Raw genomic sequence first — 25671 nt, 5'->3', positions numbered from 1 at the left:
TGTCAGGCCTGCAGGAATGCTACTGCATGTAGTAAAGGCCAGGGATTCTGCTAAATATCTTGAAATGTATAGGATGGCCCCCACAACAAAGAATTATCGAGGCCAAAATGTCAACAGTGTCAGCATTGAGAAACCCCAGGCTAATGCCAGCACTATGGCTGAAAGTAGGCAGTGGCCTTCCCCTATGTGCTGGAAAAGGGCAGGAGTATTCTTACCCATAGCATCCAAGTTTCCCTGCTCTACCTCTGGCCAGTTGAGCCACTTAATCCCTTCTCCTGTGGATCCAGAGACAGAGCAGCTTTGAAGTACAAATTTCTCATCACTATCATTTAATCTGAAGGTACACCTAATCTTGAACTGTGTGTGGTAGTAAATATTAGAGAAAGATAATTAGGGTCTCTGTCCTTAGGAAACTCACTGTCTGACAGGTTGTATGTTAATAAGAATCATTCTCTGTAATTCATGGCTTAAGCAAATACAGAAACACACTCACACAAGTATGCTATAGGCTTACATGGATAAACAGGCTGTAATGTCAGAATGGGATGAAGAACAGGGCTCTCCAGAGGAACAGACCAGTGGGATATGGAAGAGACAATAGCATATGCAAACAGACCAATAGGAGGGTGGGGGAGGAGCCTGGGAAAGAGAGAGATTTATTAGGAGGAATTGGCTCATGTGATTATGGAGGCTGAGAAGGCCCAGAGTTCGCCATCTGCAAGTGGAGATTCAACGGTTAGTGGTGTATTTCTAGTATGAGTCTGAAGGCCTAAGAATTAGGAGCATCAATGCTGTAAATTCCTATCTGAGTATAGGAGAAGACCAATTTCCCAGCTAGAATATAAGGCAGTGTAAGTGAGTTCTCCTTTACTCCTTCTTTTGTGTCATTCAGGCCTCCAGCAGATTGGAGGAGGCCCACTCACATTGGAAGGGCAATCTGTTTTACTCAGTCTACTGATTTAGGTGTTAATTTTTCCAGAAACATCCTAGAAGATGTTACTGTTACTAATTAGCATTTTTTTGTTTCAGCTTGAAGAACTTTCTTTAACATTTCTTGTAAGACTGATCTATGTGATGACCTCCTTTAGCTTTTGTTTGTCTAGAAAACTCTTTTATCTCTCCATCACTTCTGAAGCACAGTTTTGCTGGGTAGGGTATTCTTGGTTGATTAGCAGGGTTTTGTTTGTTTGTTTAGTGCTTGCATATATCATCCCACCCCCTTCTGGCTTGTTAAGTTGCTGCTGAAAAACCAGCTGATAATCTTATGGGGATTTTGTTGTATATAACAAGTGGTTTTTCTCTTGCTGTTTTTAAGATTTTTCTACTTGTATTTAACTTTTGATAATTTAATGATAACGTGTCTTATGTGGTTCTCTTTGGATTTATCTTTTTTGGAACTCTCCAGGCTTGCTGTATCTGGGTGTCTGTTACCTTCCCCAAATTAGGGAAGTTTTCAGCCATTATTTCTTCAAGTAAGTTTTCTGTTCCTTTCTCTCTTCTTCTGGGACCCCTACAATGAGAATATTAGTCCTCTTGATGTTTTCCCATAAATCCCTTAAACTATCTTCGCTCGTGTTTTATTCTTTTTTCTTTCACTCCTCTGGAGGAATTCCACTTCCATCTTAGAGTTCACTGATTCTTTCTCCCACTTGATCTAGTCTGTTACTGAACCCCTCTTTTTCAGTTCAATTATTGTCCTCTTAAATTATCTTAAAAAATCATGGAATCAGATCCATGATTTCTGTTTGGTACTTTTTAATATTTCTATCTCTGTTGAAATTCTCATTGTTCTTCTGACCTCAGTTAAGCATCTTTATGCCCATTATTTTGAACTCTTTATCAGGTAGATTATTACCTTCCTTTTTTTAAGATCAGTTCCTAGAGATCTATCTTGTTCTTCTGTTTGGAACGTATTTTTTCTGGGTTGTTTTATTTGTTTGTTTGTTTTCCACTTTCCTTGACTCTTCGTGTTGGTTTCTGAACATTAGTTAAATAGCCACCCCTTTCAGTCTTGTCAGAATGATCTCATATAGGAGAAGAACCTCGTAGACTAGCCTGACTGAGTTCTTAGCTGTCTCTCAACTCTGTCATTGGTGATTGTCCAAGTGTCCTTCTTTGTTCTTGGTGGCTTTTAGTAGTTATGAATGTCCCAAGACCTGTCAGTGAGGATTGCAGTCAGCATCGAGATACAGGCTGATGAGAAGCTGCATCCTCAGGTACAAGCTGGGAAAATATGTAGTTAAGCTTTCAGGGAGAAACTTTTTTTGCCAGTTCCCTCAGTCCTGGGCCCAGGTGGGTAGCTACCAGGGGTGGGGGTGCTCTTGTGCCCATTAATAACTGTTTCTTTGCTTGCTGCAGTCTCGCTAGTGCCTCATTAATGCAAGGCCCACTGACTGCTAGCACCAGGTGATCCAGGGACCCATCGCTCAAGTGATAGCTACAAGAGCTGGGGTGCCAGATATGTGTATAACCTCCTTTCAGGGAGATACTGGTGACTTGATTTTATTATTGGAGCAGGCTGGTGGGAGAAGTGTCTGCCAGCTTCCCCAGTCCATGAGGAGGATTACAGATAGCCCCCAGATATCTGCTAAATTAGAAGCCGGGCCCTCAGGCGGTAGGTTTAATGTATGCAGATAAACCCCTTTCAAAAAGACTGGGAGATGGTTTTCTTAGCCTGCTGCCTCTGCACCGAACCTTGGGGAAGTAGATGGTTAAGAACTGCTTCTTCATTTGCTGCAGTCCTCTGGGACTCATGAGTGAAGCCCTGTTGGCTATCAGAGCCCGGCAATCTGGGGTCCCATCCCCTGAGGAGCAGCCCTGAAAGCTGGGGTGTGGTCATGTGCACTACTCCTTCCAGAGAGCTACTGACAACTTGGAGTGGGCTACAGAGAGAAGATGGGAAAGGTGTCAGTGGGCTTCCTCCATCTCTGGGGAGAATCACAATCAGCCCCTTGAAGCCTGCTAAATTAGAAGCCTAGCCCTTAAGCAGCAGCTTTTAAAGTATGCAGATAAACCACTTTCAGGGAAAGATGGGGAGAAGGTACACTGAATCCTAGGGCAATTGCTGCAGTGTTTGCTCCTGCACCCATGAAGATTTGCTTCTTTGTTTGCTATCGTCTAGTGGACATAAGCCCCACTGGCTTTCAGAGCTAGGTGTTTTGGGAGCCCTTCCCTCTGGTGCAAACCTTAAAAGTTGAGATTCTAGATGTGGAGACCATACCCTTTGCTCCTGGGTGAGAAGCTGGGAGTTGGAGGTTCCCTCCTGGTTGTGTGGCACTATACTGGATGGGTCGGTTCATGGTGAGAACGCATCTCAGCCATTTCTAGCCATTTTGATGTGGGATGTCCCTTGCCCCCTGCTTCCTGTTTTCTCTGCCTCCCTCCCCTCGGCACAGGTGTCAGATACTGTACTCTGCTCTAATTTGGTAATGGCCTCAGGGCCAGTGAGAAGTGTAGAGATTTATGGTGTAAAGGATTGGGTTTTGAGTTCTTAGGTCTGTTTTTCATAGGTTTTTCCATGTTCTTGCTGTCTGGGTATCAGCTGTTGATTCTCATCCTTTTAAATTCTACTCTTTCTGACTTGCTGAAGACGGGAAAGCCAGAAAGCCCATCTTAGAATGATATTTAAAATAAGAGTAAGTAGACTGTGAGTAAGAGCTTGCTAAGAGAGTGGATTATGTGATCTCTCTAGTGCATGGATGTTTTAATGTCTGTATTACCTCTTTTAGCTGACTTTTTGGGTCATCCTCCAGGCTGGATATCTCACATGGGGGATGGCTGACTGGGCTTTACGTGCGCAAGGTCGGAGGCCCACAAGAATTAGTCTGTAAGGATTTTCAGCCTGTCTTCTTTTGGCTATTGGCCATAGACTTTTAAGCTCTCCCACCCTGATACCTAGGAGAATTTTGTTCTTGTCAGACCAGATTTTTAAAATGTTTGTCGTCAGACGTTCATTGTTTCTGGGCAGGAGGAAGGAAGGGCAGATAGCATCAAACTTGGGAGGGCAACAGTGCCCTGAAGCAAATAGCCAGAGCGGAGGCTAAAACACCCTCCTCAGAGGACAGGACAGGGTGGGGAATAGCACACTCCCAGCGGGAGGACAGAGGGGTGCAAAGTGCTGGAAAGAATCAGGCATGGCAAGACTGGGGCGGGGGAGGGGTGTGTGGGTGGTGGGAGTTGTGGGAAGAAGGAAGATAGTGGGGAAGAGAGAACTTCTTAGGTGCCAGGTGGTAGAGAAGAGGCAAGGACAGAGGTTTGGACCTGGATTTCTGTAGACTCTGTCCTCTTTCATGTTTTTTTTGTTTTGTTTTGTTTTGTTTTGAGAGTCACTGACTCCCTGATACCATTCCAGGCTCCTTAGTTGTGAGCATTACACGTGACAGCTGTATCTGCCAGGATCATCAGTGGCCATACTCTGCTGAAGTGGCTTTCTGAGTAATAGCCCTGAAATGCTTTCCCAATTTTGTTGTCTGCCGTCCATGTGCTCACTAAGCTTCTGTGTCTCCTTCCTTCCCCAGGTCGGTGGCTGGATTGGATAAGGAAGCAGACCTGGTGCACATGGAGGTGCGGACCGCCGATGGATGTGAGTGCTGAGGCCGTGGGTGAGGCCAGGGGAGATCTGCCAGCAGGTCCCTCTCCTCCCCCAATTTGCATTTTAATGGCTTGAAAAGATGAAAAGCCCTGAGCTCCATTACTGCCAGATCCATCCTATTTCCCAGAGTAGGGGGAGAGGCCTCTGGTCCCGAGGGAGATGTTTTATTGAAATAAACCCTCAGGAATGAATTTTCTGGGGATGTGAGTTAATGTGATGAATTTTGAGGCTCCTGTTAGTAATTTCCTGGCATCTTCAGTGTAATTCAGATAGGGGTGTCCATAGCTCATCACAGTACTTTGCATTCACACAGCAAATTACAGGGGCTGCCAGCTTTAAAAATTAACCCTTCATATAGTTAAGCTTACCAAAAAAAGTCACTGGGAAATTTTTTCCAAACTGTTTATTCATTCATTCCATGAATATGTAAGGACAGACTACTGTGTACCAGGCATTGTTCTAGGCCCTGGAGATACAGTGGTGAGCAAACTATATTGTCCCTACAAACAAGCAGTAGAATCCTGGGATCTTGAAAACGTGACCCCTTTGTACATTGTGCACCTGCGTACATGTTACACTGAATTTGACTGATAACATATCATTTTGCACTGCTTTAAGCATTTTACTCTTCCTGGAGTTGATCATATTATTATAAGGCTCTTCTCTACCCAGAAAAGTCAGCTTAAAGTCAACTAAAACATATATAAAATATGTGAAAATATATGATCTATATGAAATAGATAAGAATATAATTAGCATAGGTCAACAATAGAGCCAAAGTCTATAGAAATAGTAGTGATGGAGGGATGCAGCAGAATAGGCACCTGTTTGTGAGTTGGGGTCTTGGGTTCTGCCACCCACTAGTGATGGGGTCTGTGGAAACTCCCTCTGATCTCTGTGTTAAATCCCTCCATCGTCTGAGAATACTCATCTTGCCCTGCCCACCTCAGAGAGTTATAGGCTAATCAAATGGAGAAGGATGTTATAGAAATTACAAAATGTATAGATGTAAGGAGGTTCAGTTTTGACCTGGCTGTGGGTGTTGGAGTATCATTCAGAATACATTAAGTAAAACTACATGTGCTTAGTCCATATGCCAGAAACATGCATTTTGGGGAATATTTCATTTGCTTTTTTTTTAATTTTTAAAAGACTTAGAAGATAGCCACATTTGTTACTATATGTCTGACATTCTGCTGAATACTTAATTTTTGTCTTTCTTTCTCTGTGCGCGCGCGTGTATGTGTTTTAATTGGTCTTATTTCGTCCTTGAATAAATGTAAGTCTCTGAAGCAGACAAGGATGAAGGATGGTCCACACTCTTAAAAAATGTTTTTTAACAGAAGAGCTATTTAAGATTTAGGAAAATAGGGGCACCTGGGTGGCTCAGTCAGTTCCGTGTCCAACTCTTGGTTTTGGCTCAGGTCTTGATCTCAGGGTCGTGAGATCAAGCCGTGCATCGGGCTCTGCACTTAGCATGGAGTCTGCTTGAGATTCTCTCTCTCCTTCTCCCTCTGCCCTTCCCACTCATGCTCTCTCTCTCTCTCTTTTTAAAATAAATAAATAAATCTTTAAAAAAAAGACAGGAAAATAATACCACGTATTCAAATTCACTGATCAGAAGGGTGGTAAAGCTTGGATCTAAGATTATATGATCTGACTCTTACTGCTGAGAAAGAAACTGGGGGAAGAGTGAGATGCAGGGGTATGAAGGAGCAAACCAGGGCTGCAGCAGGAGGGCAGATATTAGCTCTCAGATGACCCACAGGCCAGTTTTTGGTATGATCCCTGCCTTGGCGTGGCTTCCCATGTCAACCTTTTTATGCCTTATATGTGATCTAGGCTGGCTCTAGTATTTTAGAGTTGGTAAAACTTGATAGGATTTTCTGACCTCCTACCTAGTGTAGGAATCCCTTCCCTGAAAACTTCTGAGAGTGTGTCCTCAGGTTCCCTGACTTCAGGCTTAATTAGACACATCCTTTTCTACTGTTGGACAGCTCCCATGTTTTGTTTTATTAAGCTAATTTCTTATAGTAAGCTTAAACCTATTTTATGAAAGTTTAAGAATTCTGATCCAAATTTGGATAAGGCCTGTGGTGCAGGACTGCTGCAAAATTTTATGAGATTAAAAAATGTAAAACACATAGAATAGTTTCTGGCCTATTGTCAAGAATCAAAGAAAGCAGACAGGACTATAGCAGGGATAAATGTCATGAGCCACGCTTGGGTTAAAGTATAGTATATATTGGTTATGTTCCATTTTCTAGGTTTTTTAAAATCAGTTTCTCAATAGTTAATCTTCTCTCAACTTAGACTGGCTCTAACTCACGTTTATTTAGAAGACGCATATAACAAGACTGCATTAACCTGGAGAGATTGTATTTTACATCTCTTAATGAAATGCATGATGCCTTTCTTTTGTGCTATGTGGTGAGAGCTTTCTTACTTATAAAATCACACATACACACACATCTTCATGTTTTAATCATCACAAAAAGGCACAGCATGTATTTTATTTCCTTTTTTTTCTGACATGGTAGTTTGAAATAAAATTTACCCAAATTCATGCAGTTAGCTAGTGACAGAATAAAAACTAAAGCACAAAACTCTTTTTTTTTTAAAGATTTTATTTATTTATTTGAGAGAGAGAGAATGAGAGCACGAGAGGGAAGAGGGTCAGAGGGAGAAACAAGACTCCCTGCCGAGGAGGGAGCCCGATGTGGGACTCAATCCCGGGACTCCAGGATCATGACCTGAGCCGAAGGCAGTCGCTTAACCAACTGAGCCACCCAGGCGCCCTAAAGCACAAAACTCTTAATACACTAGAAATAGAAGGGAACCTCTAACAAAAGATGTCTACAACAGACATGCAATTAACATCATATTTAATGATGAGATACTGAATACTTTCCGTATAAGAGGAGGAAGAAGGAAGAGATGTTTATTTAGCCTCACCACACATATTCAACATCATGCTGAAAGTCCTAGCCTGAGCAATAAAGGAAGAAAAATGAAATGCAAATGCACTTCATACAGATTGCAAAGGAAAAATTAAAACTATTATTATCCTCATTGACACAATTGTGTATGTAGAATATCCCAAGAAATCTACAAAAATAAAAAACTCCTAGAACCAATAAGTAGGTTGAGCAAAGTTGCAGGAGACAACAAATTCAGTGGAGAAAGGATGTAATTTTTAACAAATGGTATTGAAAAAAATTGGGCAGCCATATGGGAGAAAAGTGAACTTCAACCTATGATTCGCAACTTAAACAAATTTAACTCAAAAATGGATATTTCTAAATGTTAAATATAAAATTATAAAACATATAGGAAAAAACATGGAAGAAAATCTCCACAACTGTGGGTTGGCATCAAGAGCAAGATTGACAAAATAAAGAATTGATAAATAGACTTCATCAAAATTAAAAAACATTTGCTCTGCTGAAGGTACAATGAAGACACTAGGAGAAAATATTTGCAGATTACACATTTAATAAGGGACTTGTGGTCAGAACATAGAAGGGACTTTCAAGACATAGCAATAAGAAACAATGCAATTTTTTAAAAATAGGCAAAAGTTTGAACAGACCACTTACCAGAGAAGATCTAAGAATGACAAATAGGCAGATGACATGATGCTCAACATCATTAGACATTAGGGAAATGCAGATTAAAACCATAATGAGATATCATTACATAAATACCTATTGGAATTGCTAAAATAACAAAACTGGTAATACCAATTGCTGACAAGGATTGAAAACTATTGGAACTCTCATATATTACTGGTGGGGATACTAAATATTACAGTCACTCTGGGAAAATATTTGGCAATTTCTTATAAAGTTACACTTTATGATTCAGCAATCTCACTCCTGCATATTTATCCTAGAGAAATGTTATAATCACACAAAAACCTGTACACAAATGTCTGTAGCAGACTTAATAATCACCCAAAACTGGAAACAACCTAAATATCCTTAAATATCCTTGAATGGATGGATGGATAAGTGAGCTGTCATACATCTGTAAAAGAAAATAGATGAATTTCAGAGGCATTATACTGGGTAAAATAAGACAATCTCAAAAGGTTACATACTGTATGATTCCATTTATATGATCATATGGAAAAGGCAAAACTGTAACGATGCAGAAATAGATCAGTGGTTTCCAGGGTGGGGGAAGTATTTCCCAAGAAAGAAGCATGAGGGAATTTTTCAGGGTGATACAAATATTTGGCAACCTGACTGTGGTGGTGGTCACATAAATCCATATGTCTGTTAAAACTTTAGAACTGTATGCCAAAAAAATTACTGTGTAGAAATTGAAAGAAGTTTGTATTTAAAAAAATACTAAAATAAATATGTAAGGAAAAAAGGGAGGGCACCTGACCGGCTTAGTTGGAAGAGCATGCCATTTTTGATCTCGGGGTCATGAGTTTGAGCCCCACATTGGATATTGAGGTTACTTAAATAAATATTTAAAATTAATACTAATATAACCTATATTGAGGAAAAACTAGAGAACACAGTTCTTGGCTTCTAGTTTTATAGAACTTCCTACCTTTTCTGATTAATTAATTAATCAGTTTCTTGATCCACTTATTTCTTCTTTTATTCAGTGTTTATTTAAAATCTGTATAATCTGGTCACTGAGGGGACATAGAGGTGAATGTGATACTATCTTCACCTCAAGGGGCTTGTAGACTGGCTAGGGAAACATTAAGGATTTGAGTAATTCTAGCACAAGCTGACAGGAATATTCATAGAGTTGGACATATGTTGAGTTACAAATGGGAGTATGGCTAATAGTCTAAGAAAGTTGGGGGAAACTTCTTAAAAAGACAAAGTGTTTGATCTGGCACTTCAGAGATTAGTAGGAATTTATCAGAACATTCTGGATAGAGCAGAGAGCCTCGCATGTGCCCAGAGTTCACCCATGAAGAGTGGTGTGTGCAAGGCTGTGGATTATGGTCTGTGGCTATTAGACATGGAGGGAGAAAAGGCCAGTAAAGGTATCCTGGGGACGTCCTGCGAAGGAATGGGTAGGGAGCTTCCTGAGCCGCGATCCACATTAAGACACCAAGCATCAAAGGCTATTTTTACCTTTATAATGAAAAAGCTTTCATATTACCATTGTAATTTCCTAGCTGTGACCTTAGATATGGATTATACTAGACAGTCCCACCTGGTTGTTTCAAGTTCCTTTCTCTCTGCCTCTTCTGCTGGCATGTTTAATGTTTAAGCCATAACAGCTGACAGATAAAAAGCAAGCACCCATTCCAGCTTATTCAGACCGCAGCTCTGAGACGTTTCTCCCGACACTGCTATGCCCCCATCTCTGGTGCACAAGGCGGCTTTGCTATGTTTCCCTAGTCCCCCATCCTGCCTAACTTGGCTCCTAACTCAGGAATGGTGCTGGGAGATAGAGAAGGGGGCTGGCTTGTGTCTGATCTCCTTGACCGGGACAGGGGAAAGGAACAGAGAGAGAATGGTGTCTGTGATGAGACCAGGTGGCATCCTGCACCCTGCTTCTCAGGGGTGGTGCATTGGTCAGAGAGGCTTCTTAGTCACTCCCAGCTCTGTGTCCAGGTCCTTTCTTGTCTGGTGACACTGTGCTTGCTGAGATAGCCTGTGCTTTCTACCTGCCAAGAGAGGCAGGTGGGCCCGGGCCGACTGCTGGAATGAGTACAGTCTCCACTCCCTGGCAGAGGGTTGGACGGTCCTGGCCGGGGGGGTTGGGGGCAGGGAGCGGGTAGTGGGAGAGGCACCAGAAACACTATCATCCCTCCAGTTCTGTCTCCATGGGGGCCATGTTTGCAATTTATGTTTATCCTTTTGTGGAGCAGGGAGAAATGGTCTTTCAGATATTCATAGGCAAGCAGCCTGGGAAAATAGAAACCTAGATCTTAATTTCAGTTTTTTCCACTGAGAGGCTGTGTTTCCAGGAAGCAACTAAAATTCTTGAGGTTCCTGTTCCTTCATTGTAAAATGAAACAGAATTAATAATTTTTTCATTTTTCTGTCTAATTTGTTTATAGGATACTTACTGGGCATCTACTGGATACTAGTCATGGCGTGGATTTCTAGAGATATAAAGAGGGAATAAGACATGATCTCTGCCCCCAAAGTCTGTATTCTAAAAGGGAATAGGCAGACAGATATCCCAGCAGTTCCTGAATAACTGATTGCCTTGTAATAGTTACACACAGGACACGTTAGGAGCTCACAGGAGAGGTTACTTCTTTCTTTTTGGTATATTTGAAGTCAGTTGAAACTTAGATTTTTCTAGCCCTTTTGTTTTGTGATTCATATGTTTAAAATGAAAATAATTCTCTGAAAATCTTAAATCAAAAGAACTAGTAGGTGTTAGATAATTGTTATTTTTCCTTCCTCTGACTTTCCTTTGTTATTCTCCTTTTTTTTTTTTCCATCTTGGAGAGCCTGTTCCTTAATCAGCCCCTTTCAGACCATTTACCCCATGTTCTGGATTTGCTAGTTACTATTTAGCAAATTACCCTCAAAGGTGACTTGAGCAGTAAAATTCCATTCTCTGTTTCTTCCTGCAGCACAGTTCCTATGGCCGTTTCTCTCAGCTTCTAATATTCATGATCCTCTGGCAACCTGGTTCCCTGGTTCCCTGGTTCCTGGGATCGATCCCACCCCAGAGATTTTGGTTTAAATGGTCTGCTGTAGGGAGTCTATATATTGCTAGGCATGGTCCGGATAGGATTCTGATGCAGGTGACCCATTCAGGAACACTGCTTTGAGGATCCCTGACCTCAGTTGATGCTGGGATTACAGCACAGCACAGTTCCATCCTCATAAGCATGAAGAAAGAGCCTTGATGTTGGAGTCTGGAATTACCCTGTTGTGGAAAATGCATGGGTTCATAGGGCTGGAAATGAGAACATACAAATAGGGCAGACATGTCTTTCTTTGCCTTCTTTCTTTCCCTTTTGTCTCTCAAGACAAAATCATAATAAATCATAACTCACTATAAGCACTTTCCAAGTCAAGATAACTTTCATGTGTCTAAAGCCATATTACTTGTTGAGGTGAGAGGGAGAGATTCATAAGTAGTAGTAGAAATGGTTTAAAACCCGTGAGAATGTTCAGAGAATAGAAACAAGATATGGCTATGAAACAATTAAATGTTACTCTATGTAGTTCCCAGAGCAAGACAGGGATGCAGGCATTCATACTCATAGCAATGTAGAAATGTGTGTTTCCTGTTTATTCACCCTCTGACATTCAGTTCATTGAAATGGAGCACTTTCCCATGTGTAAAAGACAGTGGTTCTCAAAGCCTAGCATTAATTATAATTACCTGGAGGACTTACACACATACACACACACACACACACACACACACACACACACACACACACACACACACACACGGGGAAGGTCCTGGGCATTGGCCCTTTATAAAATTGTCCTGGTGATTCTAAAATGCAAGCAGGACTGAAAACCACCGCACTAGATCTGAGCATCCCCAGATGTAACATGCATATATGAACCATCTGGAGAGCTTGTTAAAACACACATTCCATAGTCTGACAAGCTCCCCGGTGCTGCTGATGGTCTGTGGACCCCACTCTGATCAGCACTGCGCTGTGCTAAGCTGTGGGGAGTATACAGATGAATAGGACGCAACTGGGACTGGGAAGTGCACAGGGGAGGGGAGAGGCAGATAGATACACAGATTGTTATTGTGATTTAATGTGCTGAAAGCCACTGATCGTCTGACTTAAATCTCCTGAAGAAAGTGCTACAGGAACCAAAAGGAAGGGTACTCCCACTGCTGAGGAGTAACCGCAGGCCACATAGAAGAGGCTGCATCTTGGGAGATGACTTGGATTTTCCCAGGAGGATGGTAGAAAGGGGGACGGGGACCTGTGCTGTTCAGTGTGGCAGCCACATCATCACATGGGGTTGCTGAGCACTTGAAACGTGCTGTCCGGATTGAGATGTAACGTGTGTGCAAAACACACACCAGGTTTCAAAGATGTACTATGAATTCAAGGATGGAAAATAACCCATTAATAATTTTTATATTGATTACATGATGAAATCGTAATATTTTGGCTATTTGGGGTTAAATAAACTATGTTACAATTAATTTCACTTTTCGATTGACTTTGTAATAAAGGTTATTTGTGACTCACATTGTATGTGCGTTGGACAGCCCTGCTCTAGTCTGGAGGGACTGCAGGTGCAACAGCACAGAGGGTGGCTCTTCTGTATTGTATGTGACATTGACCATCCTCTCTCTCATCCTGGCTTCCACAGGCTGGAGAACTCCCAGTGTGAACTGGTCCCTGTTCTTGTTTTGATGTAGGAATCTCCACTCCAGCCCACTCCTGTCCTTTCTTTTTGGGAGTCAGACTTCCAGATTATATGCTGAAGCCATTGAATTCTCTCTTGTCCTGGCAGGGCTTAAACAAGGCAAGCCAGCCAGTTTGGTTAAGAGCAGTGTGAAACCTGTTTCTACCATGCAATTCAGGATTCAAATGACTTTTTCTCCCATTGTCTTCTAGAAGTCATTTTCCTCAGAATGTCCCCTGTGAATTCTCCTTACCATCCCCAATATACACTCAGACATATGCACACGCACACACACACACACACACACACACACACACACACACACCCTGCATTCTCCATCCAGAAGACAATTGGATGTCACTAAAAGGGCATCACCTTGGTGCCATAAGAGTTGAGCTGAAGAATTATTTTGGTTATTTAGAAGCTGTTTGACCTTGGAGAACTTTCTTAACCTTTCTGTGATCCTTTGTCTTCCAGTGCTTTATATATTTCAAAAAAATCCTAACAAATATAAGAAATATTTTTATTAGGTATTAGTTTTTTCATCAATGCGCTAATAAAGGTGTTACTGAAGACTAAAATTTACAGTGAGGCAGATCTCAGTTCAGTGAACCTAAGAGCAACAATTAAGAGTACCCCAAGAGTCGCCTGGTTGACTCCGTCGGTTAAGTATCCCACTCTTGATTTTGGCTCAGGTTATGATCTCAGGGTGGTGGGATCAAGCCCTGCATCAGTGTGGAGTCTGCTGGAGAGCCTCTGTCTCCCTCTGCCCCTGCCCCTGCTTGTGCTCCATAAATAATTTAATTAATTAGTAAGTTAATAAAATCTTTAAAAAAGAGTACCCCAGAATGGCAAGGGTTACTATGTGAAGTAATGAGTTTCTGTTCATTAGAAAGTCTCAAGCATAAACCCTTTGGACGTTTCATAGGAACACTATAATAAGTGAACCTGGATATAGGCAGAAAGTTTTTGACATTTAGGCACCCTGTAAATTTCTAGAATCAAAGCTTTAGCACATATGCCACCATTTCTTGTCCTGGTGTTACCATCACCTGTCATTAATCAATCCCTGCACTTCTCGCTGAGTCAAGATAAAGCCCAGTATTTCTTAACAGACTCCAGGGAGTCATAAGTAATCAAAGGGGTTTGGCACACAGGCCAAAACTATTAACTCTGCAGCCTAACCTTTGGGTTCTAGACACACAGAATATTGGCTCTTAAGGAACCTTACATTATTGACTAGTTCAGTAATTTTAAACTGTGTAACTCCAAGCTCTAGCAGTGTTCTAAGAACTCAGAGGCCAAAATGGGGGTGAGGTGTGGGGTTAAGTCAGCGGGATTGCAGAACTCTTGACTTCTATTCACCCAGAGCAGGTACACTAAAATACACTTTCTGTATTGAGAACATGGGATTGTCTTTGATAAAAGGGTTCAGGGTTTTTTTTTTTTTTTTTTTAGTTGAAATAGAAAAATTGCATCACTTTCAGGAAAGCACTAAAATGTGCAACAACATTCCCAAGGTCACATAGATAACCAGGGATGATGACTGAACCAGAACATGGATTCTGGTCTAATTCTCAGACTGATTTTTCTTTTTCTTTTTGTGTTTTTAGATTTATTTGTGTGTTGTGTGTGTGTGTGTGTGTGTGAGAGAGAGAGAAAGAGCACAAGCAGTGGGAGTGGCAGGCAGAAGGAGCGGAGAAGCAGGGTCTGATGTGGGGCTCCATCCCAGGACCCCGGATCATGACCTGAGCTGAAGGCAGACACTTACCTGACTGAGCCACCCAGGCATCCCAGACTGATTTTTTTTCCATATTTCAAATACATAATGGTTGGGATCATTGGTTCTGCTGTCAGTATGCCTGCGTATCAATCCCAACTCTGTCATTTCCTAGAAGCTGTGGAACTCAGGCAAATCACTTAATTGTTGTGCCTCAGTTTCCTCATCTATGAAATGGGGATGATAACAATTTTAACTCCTTATTGGATTGTTGCCAGAATTAAATCAGTTAATACATGTAGCTCCTGTAATACCGGAAGACAGAGTGAGCATTCAAAAGTGTTACTTCTTGTGGTTTTCTTTGTCATCATCATTGTTGTCCTCATAGTCAGCATCATCGTCCTCATCACTGTCCTCATCATCGTCATCATTGTCACAGTCATCATCCTTATTATTGTCACCATTGGCATCATCTCGATCATCATCATCATCACTGTCGTTATCATCACTATCGTCACTCATCATTATTGTCATCATCATCTAGTCATCATTGTCATTGTCATCATCATCTAGTCATCATTGTCATCACCATTGTCATTGTCATCGTCATCGTCACCATCATCTAGTCATCAATATAATTGTCATCGTTGCTGTGATCATTATGTAGTCACCATATTCAGTCAGGCTCAGTTTATTTGGCAATTGGAGTAGAAAGAGACCTGAATGCAGTATTCGGAGTCCTAAGGTGTTCAAGATCACTGCGATTTGTAAATATCTGTAACTGCCAGATGCCTCCTGTGCCTTAAGAAAGCAGGCGACACTAGAGTTCTCCTTTGGGCCTCTGGAAGTTTCACAAAAACTCTAGAACCATAAGCACAACAGGCAGGAATGGAAGCTACCTTTTTCGATTCGTTGATTCTGTTTTTGGTACTTACTATGTCTCGGGAGCCGTACAGGCATTTGCAGCAGTGTGGATGTCCTGCACACGGGTTAGCCTCACTCCTCAATCAAGGAAAAGGAGGCTTATGGAAGCTAAATAACTTCTCAAAGGTTCCTGGAATCTGCTTGTTTTTACTTATTTGCATCAGAGAGTTAATGTTATCATTCAAAATAAATAGCTCCTGAGTATTTCTCTAAGAGAAGACCTGAGGAACTGATTTGCTTTTTGTTCACGATTTTAATGCACTTTTTCAAATTTTGACAACATGTATATTACCCAAAGGATGGAAGTTGAGTGAATCATGGAAAGTTTCTTTCTCTGAGGTGGCAAGAGGCAAGATGGCTAGGATAGTTTGACTATTTAGTAATCTCAAGGGCAAACCATTACCACAAGTCACAATATCATTCAACATAACAAAAAAGTTTAGGTTTTTGTTCTCCACTTCCTGGAACTTCAGGGAGTGCCCGACACCTGCGGTTTCATGTACACCTTGACCCACTACAAAAAGGAATGAATCAGTCAGTCTAAGACCACCCCTTCTTGCTATATGAGACCTTTGGCCCAACATTTGCTACATGGGAAGGCATGAAGGCTGGATGCATTAGGGAGATGTTCGCACCTTCCCTAAAGAGTCTTCCAGTGCTAGAGCTAGTTCCAACAGGGCCAGATATTTCTAAAGTTACTGAGTAGATCCCTCTATTCACATGTAGGAAACAAAGGCTTTGACTTTTAACTTTTCTAAGTGGAGCAGTGACTACACCAGCTCTTCGAAATACACTAGGAAGACATTTGACATTTAGAAATACTTTAATCATCAGGGTAATGATTGACTCTCAACCACTGGGGAAATCACTCTCTAATTTTCTTACAGAGATATCCAAATGAGTTCTTCATTCAATCTGGTCTTTCTAGTTTTTCATTTGAGAACATTTCAAAGGAAAGGATACAAAATACAAGTTCAAGGATATGGATTAATCAAAGTTAATCCATTGACATGTGATTATATAGTGCTTTCCATGAGCTTTGCCTACCTAAAAGACCATGTATAGTGTTTACTCCCTTTCCAGGAGTAAAAAAAGTAAAAAAAACTTTACTTCCCTTCTCCATCTTAGCTGAACACAAAGGCTGCCTCCTCCTTTAAGTCCTTCTTGGTTATTCGAGCTCAGACACGTTTTTGTTTTTGTCTTTTTCTTGTCTGCACACCCAAAGTACTTTAAGGTATTAAACAGTGATATAATTTTGGAATATGACTACTAAGAGAACCTGTAATACGGCCTTTTGATTCTCCACAGTCAAACAGAACATTAAGTGCTATTATTTGAAGATATGAGAGAGGCTGAGTGTTAAATTTCCTTCTATTTTCATAACAACAAAGAGATAACATTTATTAATCTTTTAAAATGGATCCAACAATGTGTTAAGCATTTTCATACATGATCTTATCTAATCCTGATGACAGTCCTTGGAGGCAAATGCTGACTTACAGGCATCTCCCAGACGAAGAGCCGTGCTACTTAGTCAAGGGTGATCAGCAAATAGCAGGTTCAGGATTTGAACTCAGCCCATTCTAGCTTCAGAGGCCTCGCTTTCAAACACCATGCTGCGCTCAAGAGATCTGACCTTCTGCCATTTTATCAGGCATCTGGAGTTTTTATTAAAAGCTAATGAAAAGGCCACATGTGTTAGAAGCCTAGTTTGGGATTCAAGTTAAATGACAAATATCTTTCAGTTTCATCTTTGAATCTCCATGACTGTATCTGGCCTCATTTTAGGATAATGTCCAAAGTCTGAATTTGAGAACTTTCACAAATGTGAGGTTCTTGGTGTCCCCTGCTCACCTTTGACACCCAGAGTCCCTTGTCACCCTCAGTCACTTCCATCTGTTGGCCAGGCCTACCTGATAGTTTACTCTCCCCGTTCCCCCCATTCTGGGTTCTCACCAGACATTGGGCGCCATAGTGCTTACTATCATGTCTCTGTGTTTTGAAAAATAAAAACATTGAGATTTCTAATGTACGAGTCCAGCTAAAGACTGCAAGGCCCCTGAATTTTAAGTGGATTTGAAAAATTCATTTTAGAGCTGCTTTCCTGTTAAATTGGACCTTTCGTTCCATGCTGGGCAGTAGCAAGCATGGGAGAGCCAAGTAGGATGAGTTTGGCGCAATAGCTCACCTGCTGTGGGCCAGGGTTTTGGTAGGTTTTGATTTTGTTTGGGGAAGGCTTGAATACTCTCGGTTCTTTTTTTTTTTTTTTTTTTCAAAGTGTCCAAATGTGAGAGTGAATAGTAAATAGGGGAAAATGAGCCCGGGGGGTGGGGGGAGAGGCAGTACAAGCAGATGTCCTCCTGTGTGTACCTTTGATTCACAGTGTAAGGAGCTTTCAGAGACCCTGGCTGGCAAGAAGGAAGCAGGTTGTCATGTCAACACTTGTGGTTTCTTCCTATGTGTTTACTACAGCTTTTTGCTGGGTTTTAGTGCCTTATTCTAGGAGAAAATTGCTAAGGCTTTGTGGGTCCAAGAGTATTCCTGGTGGGCAGGCCATGGGCTGCCTGGCCCAGCCTGGGCTCCTTGCCTTCCCTCGCCCTCTCAGCCAGAAGTGGAGAGCTAGGCCACTCCTGGCTCTCTCTGCGAACAGAGACAAAGAGGAAAGCATGGGCAGGCTGTACTTACAGAATGGCAAACAATCTGGTCTTGCTAATGGGTCAGGGAAGAGGGGGAAGAGGGTCTGTCTCTTCTCTGGAGAGGTAGGTAGGAACCAAATTACAGAGTAGAGATAGGGAATGAGCAGCTCCTGGGGGTATTTGGATGTAGGCTTGTTTTGTTTGGCTATACAGTGTTTGGTCTGCACCCTGTTTTAAATTTAAAATAGCCGTCCATTTTTTAAAGATGTTATTTATTTGTTTGAGAGAGAGAGAGAGAGCATTCACATGACCCAGGGAGGAGCAGAGGGAGAGGGACAAGCCAACTCCACGCTGAGCACGATGTGGGGTTTGATCCCACGACCCTGAGATCACGACCTGAGCCCAAATCAAGAGTCAGACACTTAACCAACTGAGCCACCCAGGTGCCCCTAGCTGTCCATTTTTTAAAAAATCAGGCAACTTCACCTTAAAAAAATAGGGACAGTTAGATTTATAAAACACAGAACGTCTTATTCCTGCCTGTCAACGAATGGACACTGAGGAGCAGCTTCTCCTTGAAGAGTTCAGTGTTGGCGATTTTGTTGCAGTCCCCAGCACTCCTCAGTCATCCCTGACACTGAGGCTGTGCACCAGCTGCCATTTGTCATATTCATCCAGCTCATTTTACTCCTACACATGATTTGTCTGGCTCCTTAGGCATTTGATTTTATTAGGCTTCTTGTAAAAAGCCTTCCATTCTATAGAAAGATGTTTGGGCTTTATCCCAGGACCCTCAGAGCTGTTTGAAAGCCAGGAGAGATGAGCTCAGGTTTGGGGTTTAGAGATGACTCTGTTCCTTGCCTCGGGCCCGTGCAGTTTCCAGTCCATCACGCGTGTGCGGGCGAGTCATGAGATAGACGCAGTAGGCCACGCCCCAGGCAGGCTGCAGGGCTTGTGGAGAGAAGGGGAGAGACTCTGGAAGCACTTCAGGGGCAGAATTATCAGGGCTAGGAACCACCTGGATTATATGGCACGTGGAGGAAAGAAAAGGGAAGAGGCTTGCACTCGTGGGCAGATGATGACGCCAGCAACCGCTAATGGAGAGAAGGAAGTGGATGTTTGATGTGTTCTGAGTAAGAATACCAACAACAATAGACTGTGTTCAGCTCTGGACACTCAGGAAGTTGGAATATAGCCCATAATGAATTCATTTCTTACCCAAATATGTTTCTTTGTTAAATTAGCCTCATGTGTATAAATAAATGTGTGTAATAGCTGGCTACAGATAATGTGATCAGCCCTCTCCTAGTCAGCAGGTACACTTCTCTTGCTCTCTGCTGTATTCCTAGCACCTGAGCAATCCCCGGTACGTTGTGTGTGCACAAGAAAGGCTCGGTGAAGCCACCAGTAAATTAATTAATTAAAGATAAAAGGGGATAATTTAAAGTACTCGTGGTTTAAACTCAATTGTTATAAATTTTTGCTTAGTTAAGCCTTTTGCCTTTATCTCTGCCACCTGCGAGCTGCCCATGACACCTGTGCACACCTGGGCGCACATTCCAAGGAACAATCACATGAGATGCATATAGTGATGAACGTGGTTTTAGGTGATAACAGAGACTTCTCTGCTTTTAATACTAAAATGATTCCTGGGGCGCCTGGGTGGCTCAGTTGGTTAAGCAACTGCCTTCGGCTCAGGTCATGATCCTGGAGTCCCTGGATCGAGTCCCACATCGGGCTCCCTGCTCAGTGAGGAGTCTGCTTCTCCCTCTAACCCTCCCCCCTCTCATGTACTCTCTCTTGCTCTCGCTCATGCTCACTCTCTCAAATAAAAAAATAAAATAATAAAATGATTCCTAACTTTTCATTTTGGCCCCTTACTATTTTTAAATACTGTTCAATTAAAACCATTTTATTTTATTTTTAATTTTTAAAAGATTTTTATTTGAGAGAGAGAAATCATGAGAGAGAACAGGGGTGGAGGGCAGGGAGAGAGAGAAGCAGACTCCCCGATGAGCAGAGAGCCCGATGCGGGGCTTGATCCCAGGACCCCGGGATCATGACCTGAGCCAAAGGCAGACGCTTAACCAACTGAGCCACCCACATGCCCCAATAAAAACCATTTTAAAAGCCAGTGTACATAGAGGTTTCTTCACAGAGACTTACCTGTAGTTTTTCCTTAAGGAGCAAATAACTGAGTGGATTGTCTTTCTTGGATGACCTATGATCAGAATGAGAATGCATTTTATAGTCAAAGATTTTTCCTATTCAGCTACAGCTTCTGCCATCATGGTCCTGGGTTGCTTGAGGAGCTGTTCACCTGCTGAGATCTTCAGAAGATCTGACAAGTAATTGTACAAGTTTTATAGATTTTATACAAGTAATAGGTGAATACATTCTAATTGTAAAAATAATAAAGATGTATATAATATAAAAAGCAAAGGTCCCACTTCAATACTACCTCCTCAAGTCCATTCTTTTCCTCCACAAGTAATCATAGCTAATGTTTTATGGGTTCCTTTAAAACTTTTTTCTATGCACAGGGGCACCTGGGTAGCTCAGTCGGTTAGGCGTCTGACTCTTGATTTTAGCTCAGATCATGATCTTGGGGTTGTGGGATTGAGCCCCAAGTTGGGCTCCATGCTCAGCGTGGAGTCTGCTTGAGATTCTCTCCCTCTCCCTCTGCCTTTCCCCTGCTCTCTCTCTCTCTTTCAAATAAATAGATAAATAAGTAAATAAATAAGTAAGTAAATAAGTAAAATCTTAAAAAAACACTTTTTTTCTCTGCACTGTGGCACAAACCTATACATTTATAAAGACAAAGCTTTTGGGGACTTGAATTATATCATGCTATCATATTGGCAAATACTTTGTCAAAGGTTATTTGGAAAGGAACAGGGACCTTAGAGAAATCAGCATGTGAATGTTTCTCTATCTACTTAATTCTTTTAATTGCAGCTAGCCCTCTGTAATATGTGCACCTTGGTTTATTGAAATGTTCAGGGACATTTAGCCTGTTTCTGATTTTTCACTGCTGTGCACAATGCCACAATGAGCATCTTTGCCCTTGACTCTTTGGGAAAATATATGAGTATTTCCCTAGAAGACATCGCTTGCATTAGAATTGCTGGTGTAAGATATGCGCATTTAAAATTCTGATAGATATTTCCAATTTGTTCTTCCAAAGAGCTACACCAGTTTACCCTTTTGCCAGTAGGATGTAAGATTAACTCTTTCCCCACTCCCTTGCCTCATCTAGATATTGCCATTTTTTAAATTATTACAACTCTTGTGAACGTGAATGAAATCTTGTTGTTTTAAACTGCATCATTGATTTCCCATGAGGTAGAGCCTTGGGTACTGATGAGAGCTTTGTCACCATATTTGCCCTTGTGTCTAAGTGCCACTCTCCCGTTTCAGATGCTCACTACCTCACCTGCAGGATCCAGGAATGTGCCGAGACCACTCGCAGTGGGCCTTTTGCCCGTTCCATTGACATCAGTTCCCTGGTTGTTCAGGATGAATATATCTTCATTCAGGTGAGTCCAGAAAATGCAGTCAGTGGTAGAGAGGGGATGCTCGGGTGATGTCAGGAAAATGAAGGCGGCTTTCATGCTGTTGTGAAGATGTGGAGCTGGGGTGTGGTCCCTCCTTTGCTGCTCTGGTGACCCGTTCTCTGGGGGGATCCAAGACTTCTGGTGAAAGATAAAGGCGTTATGGGTCAGTCTCACGTACAGAGGACTTCAGTGGCCCACTGAATCCTCAGTTGGATTGCCGTTTCATTATGCCAAAATGGGTCTGGAAATGACTAGGATGTGGTCTAGGGTTTGGAGGTTACTTAGAGCCACATCTCCCATGGGATCTGACTTTAAGTAGTTTATCAAAGCTCCATTCCGTTTCTGTCCAAAGTGACCTGTCTAACTTGGGAATGAGAATCCCCAAGAACTGAAGCATCTCTAGGATTTTCTTTCTAGAACAATCTAGAACTCACTAAATTTTGCCCTCCCTTTCCAGCGCTGATTACTCCCTGATATGTTCCGAGTCCAAAATCCTACATTCCCAAGATCTCTGACTCACAGAGAAAGCTAGTTGTGATTCACATTTATAGACAGGCGAGGGAAGCCTTGTGTTAGGTGTTGAGTTTCCCTGGAAGGAAATGCAAAGAAGAGCAAAAATGAGGAAAAACAAAAGGTAAAAGGTGATGTTCCACCAAGTGACTTACTCTGTGTGTGTGTGTGTGTGTGTGTGTGTGTGTGTGTGTGTGTGTGTGTGTGTGTGAAATTGAACTTGACCTTTGACAGCAGCTTTGATTTCCCCCACTCTGCCTTCCCACCCTTATGCTGTCCATTCCTTTGCAAACTGTTTCCTATAGGAACTTTGATCTTTGGAATCTTCTGGAGTTTGGTCAGACCGAAGCACCTGAATGACTTTCTCTGCCCTACTCCTGGTCTCCAGTCCAGCTCAGCCCCACTTCCCCTTAGCTGGGGATGCCTCTCTTCCTCTGAACCCTTGCAGCTCTTCTTGTCTGCCAGTCCTTTAGCACATGGGCTACTAGGAATTGTTACTTAAATCTTAGTGGATTTGTCTTCTTTCTAAATTGCATTTCCCTGAGAATAGGGAGAATATTTTATACCCACATTTTACTCCTCATCCTTGGCCCTAACAAGAAGCCTTTGCAAATGCAGGGTGCTCAGTGACCACTTGTTGTATTGATAAATTGTAGACGGAGGAGTTGCTTCTTTTAAAAAATTAGTTGTGTAGACTTTTGAGGGCTTGTAAAATACAGGAAAAGTAGCCAGCCACTCAAAAACCAGCTTGAAAAAGGGAGGGAAAGAGAGGTCTTTGTGGCTCAAGAAAATCCCCATTTCTTAGTTTGAGTAAAAGCCAGAATCTTCAGAATTTTTTTCCCTAAATCTTGGCAGGTCATTGGTGCTATTATTTCCTTAATCATGAGTATGTACTGAACACATACAATGCAAAATAAACAGTATTAGGCATAACTCTTGGTTTTCTCTAGCTTTGGCCCTTGGCCTGCTTCTCTCTGCACCTAGTACTCACTGTCTGGGAGATCCTGTGTTCTTAAGTACCACCTCCATGTCCTGATGACTCTCAAGTCAGGGAGTTGTAACCTCTGCTCTATACTGCAGATCTTTATGTCTAATAGTTATCCTGGTATCTCAACTTGGATGTTGCACAGCTAAAATAAAATCAACGTGTCCCCCTTGAACCTGACACACTGGTGGCACTATCTTCTACCAGGTCACTCGAGGTAGCAAACTACAGGTTTGTCTATGTCCCCAAATTCAGTGAATCCAAGCTCCTGCTCTTATCACCCTTAGTTATTTCTCAAATGTTTCTTTTCATTTCATTCCCATTGCCATGGTCCCAGTTTGAGGCTTTATTATTTTTGTCTTTATTTAATTTTTTTCAAGATAGAAGCACAGAGATGATTTATGAATTTACCAATCTGATTGCCCTTTCCTTAATGCTAATACTGCATATAATGATGAACATGGCAGAATCATTTCTGGGAAACATGACTTAGAATTTAAAATGTTCAGATTTTTTAAAATTCATTTTTCCTTTTATTGCATAAAGTTTTCTGTAACTCTGCTGGCAGACATCCAGGTTTTTTTTCTAACTTCTGAAATATCTTTTATTATTATTAGACTGGAAGCCAGTAGAAGTTTTTTTTTTTATAAGCATCAATTTTTATTTTGTTTTAAAGAGATAAGAGTTCCCATTAATCAATAAAGTTTTATTGATTGCCTGTTACATTTCAGGCCCTTGTTCTAGGAGCTGGGGTTAAGACAGTGAACACAATAAAGTTTCTGCCCAAGTGGTGTTTATATTCTAGTGGGAGATGGGAAAAATGTATATATATGTGTGTATATATATATATATATATACATATGTAGATGTGATGAAAGACTGTAAAGAGTGGTGATTGAGAACCTAAAGTTTGAAATCCGATGGCCACATTTATTCTGACCTCTGCAGGCTACACTTTAGTTGGGTGACCTCGAGCTGTGCTTCATTTGACTCCTCTGTAAAAAGAGGGTAATTACAGTACTCCATGGGTTGCTGGGCAGATTCTATTTGTTAGTTACATCTGTAAAGTGCCATCTTTCTATCTTGTGCTATCATCTATTTATCTATTTACAGAATATATCAGGTAATGATAATGCTCTGGCTGAAAACTCATGAGGAATGTGAATGTTAGGTACCTGTAGGTGTTGTTTTATTTAGGATGACCTGAAAAGGCCTCATTCAGTGAGTGGCGAACCAGGAGTGGGTGGCAGAAGTCAGCAGTCAGAGGGGGACATAAAGCCAGGTGTGTTGGGCCCTGTACTGACTTTTGGAGCAGAGGTGGTGGGGAGGCCAGGGCTGAGGATATAGGTTGGAAGGATGTCAGCATATTGGTGTTATTTTTGAATTGCAAAATTGAAGTCACCAAGGGAGTAAGTACAGACAGAAAAGAGAAACAATGCAAAGACCAGGGCACAGGGCACTCTAATATTAGGGAGATGAGAAGGAAGGAGTAAACGAGACCTTGTCACAGAGTTTAGAGATAGCCACAGGATAGACCTAGGGTACTAGATCCCACAGGGCCTTGAAGGCCGTTTTAAGATTTTTGTTTGTAACCATGAGAGAGATGGGAAGCATGGAATAACAATGCCCCAAATAATGCAAAAGGCTGATACTCTTGAGAAAAACATGGAATTTCATCAACCATCAAATAAACACAGATGAAATGCTATTATTTGCAACTAGAATTTGGCTAAGTTTAAAATACAGTAGAAGCATGGGGGTGGGTTACACATGAACAACTGTGCATACGACAGGTACAGATGTGCGTCATTCGGCCAGCAGTAGCTAATGAGTTCTTTCCTTCTCATAGGTGAGATTGGCCTTCGGCATTGATGAGTATGAAAGCTATGGCTTAGTTCTGACAGTATATGCTTAGTCTTTAGTTAAAAAAAAAACTCATTATATGGTGTTTTCCTTGCTTTCCTGATGCTGTATTTCTTTGATAATTTTGAATATTTGTTCTAGCTACTTAACTTTATGAATTTAACAGAGAATCTTCTATTTTTGGATTATATCTATTGATTTCCTCTTGTGCGCAATGATACAATTTATGGATATCCACATATTTCTCTGTCCTCCCCTCTCTCTTAAATTCCTCCCCTGGTTTTGGATGGTTGTATTATCTCTTTGTTTGCTTTTCTATCTTAAAATATAATTCTGTTAGACTTAAATATTTTATGAAGCATGGCTGAACAAAGGTAGAAAAAAATAGCCGGTGCTTATGACCTGTATTCAACTCCAGTTTTGTTAATTAAATCATTCAGAGCATTCACATTCTTCTGTGAACCATCATTCCTGCATTTATTTTGATTTTAGTTTTACAGGTAAATCTAGGGCCTTTACTATAGGTTTCCTATTTCTTGGTTGTCTGCAGTT

General features: G+C 41.5%; 1 protein-coding gene across 1 annotated transcript in view; it reads left to right on the top strand.

Annotated features, from left to right (window-relative positions):
- Positions 1 to 25671, top strand: part of SORCS3 (sortilin related VPS10 domain containing receptor 3) — a 608461-nt gene that overhangs the window by 447927 nt on the left and 134863 nt on the right. Inside the window, exons 6-7 of the mRNA XM_028098753.2 lie at positions 4518 to 4582; positions 21625 to 21743. Coding sequence (XP_027954554.1) covers positions 4518 to 4582; positions 21625 to 21743 — 184 coding nt within the window. The remainder of the gene's footprint in view (positions 1 to 4517; positions 4583 to 21624; positions 21744 to 25671) is intronic.

Source organism: Eumetopias jubatus, unplaced genomic scaffold (genome assembly GCF_037043125.1).
Source record: "Eumetopias jubatus isolate StellerSeaLion01/CBP00866 unplaced genomic scaffold, mEumJub1_p1.0 scaffold_17, whole genome shotgun sequence".
In the NCBI taxonomy this organism is placed as follows: Eukaryota; Metazoa; Chordata; class Mammalia; order Carnivora; family Otariidae; genus Eumetopias; species Eumetopias jubatus.
The sequence above is the reverse complement of the archived record's forward strand: the minus strand, read 5'-3'. Positions and strand labels throughout refer to the sequence as shown.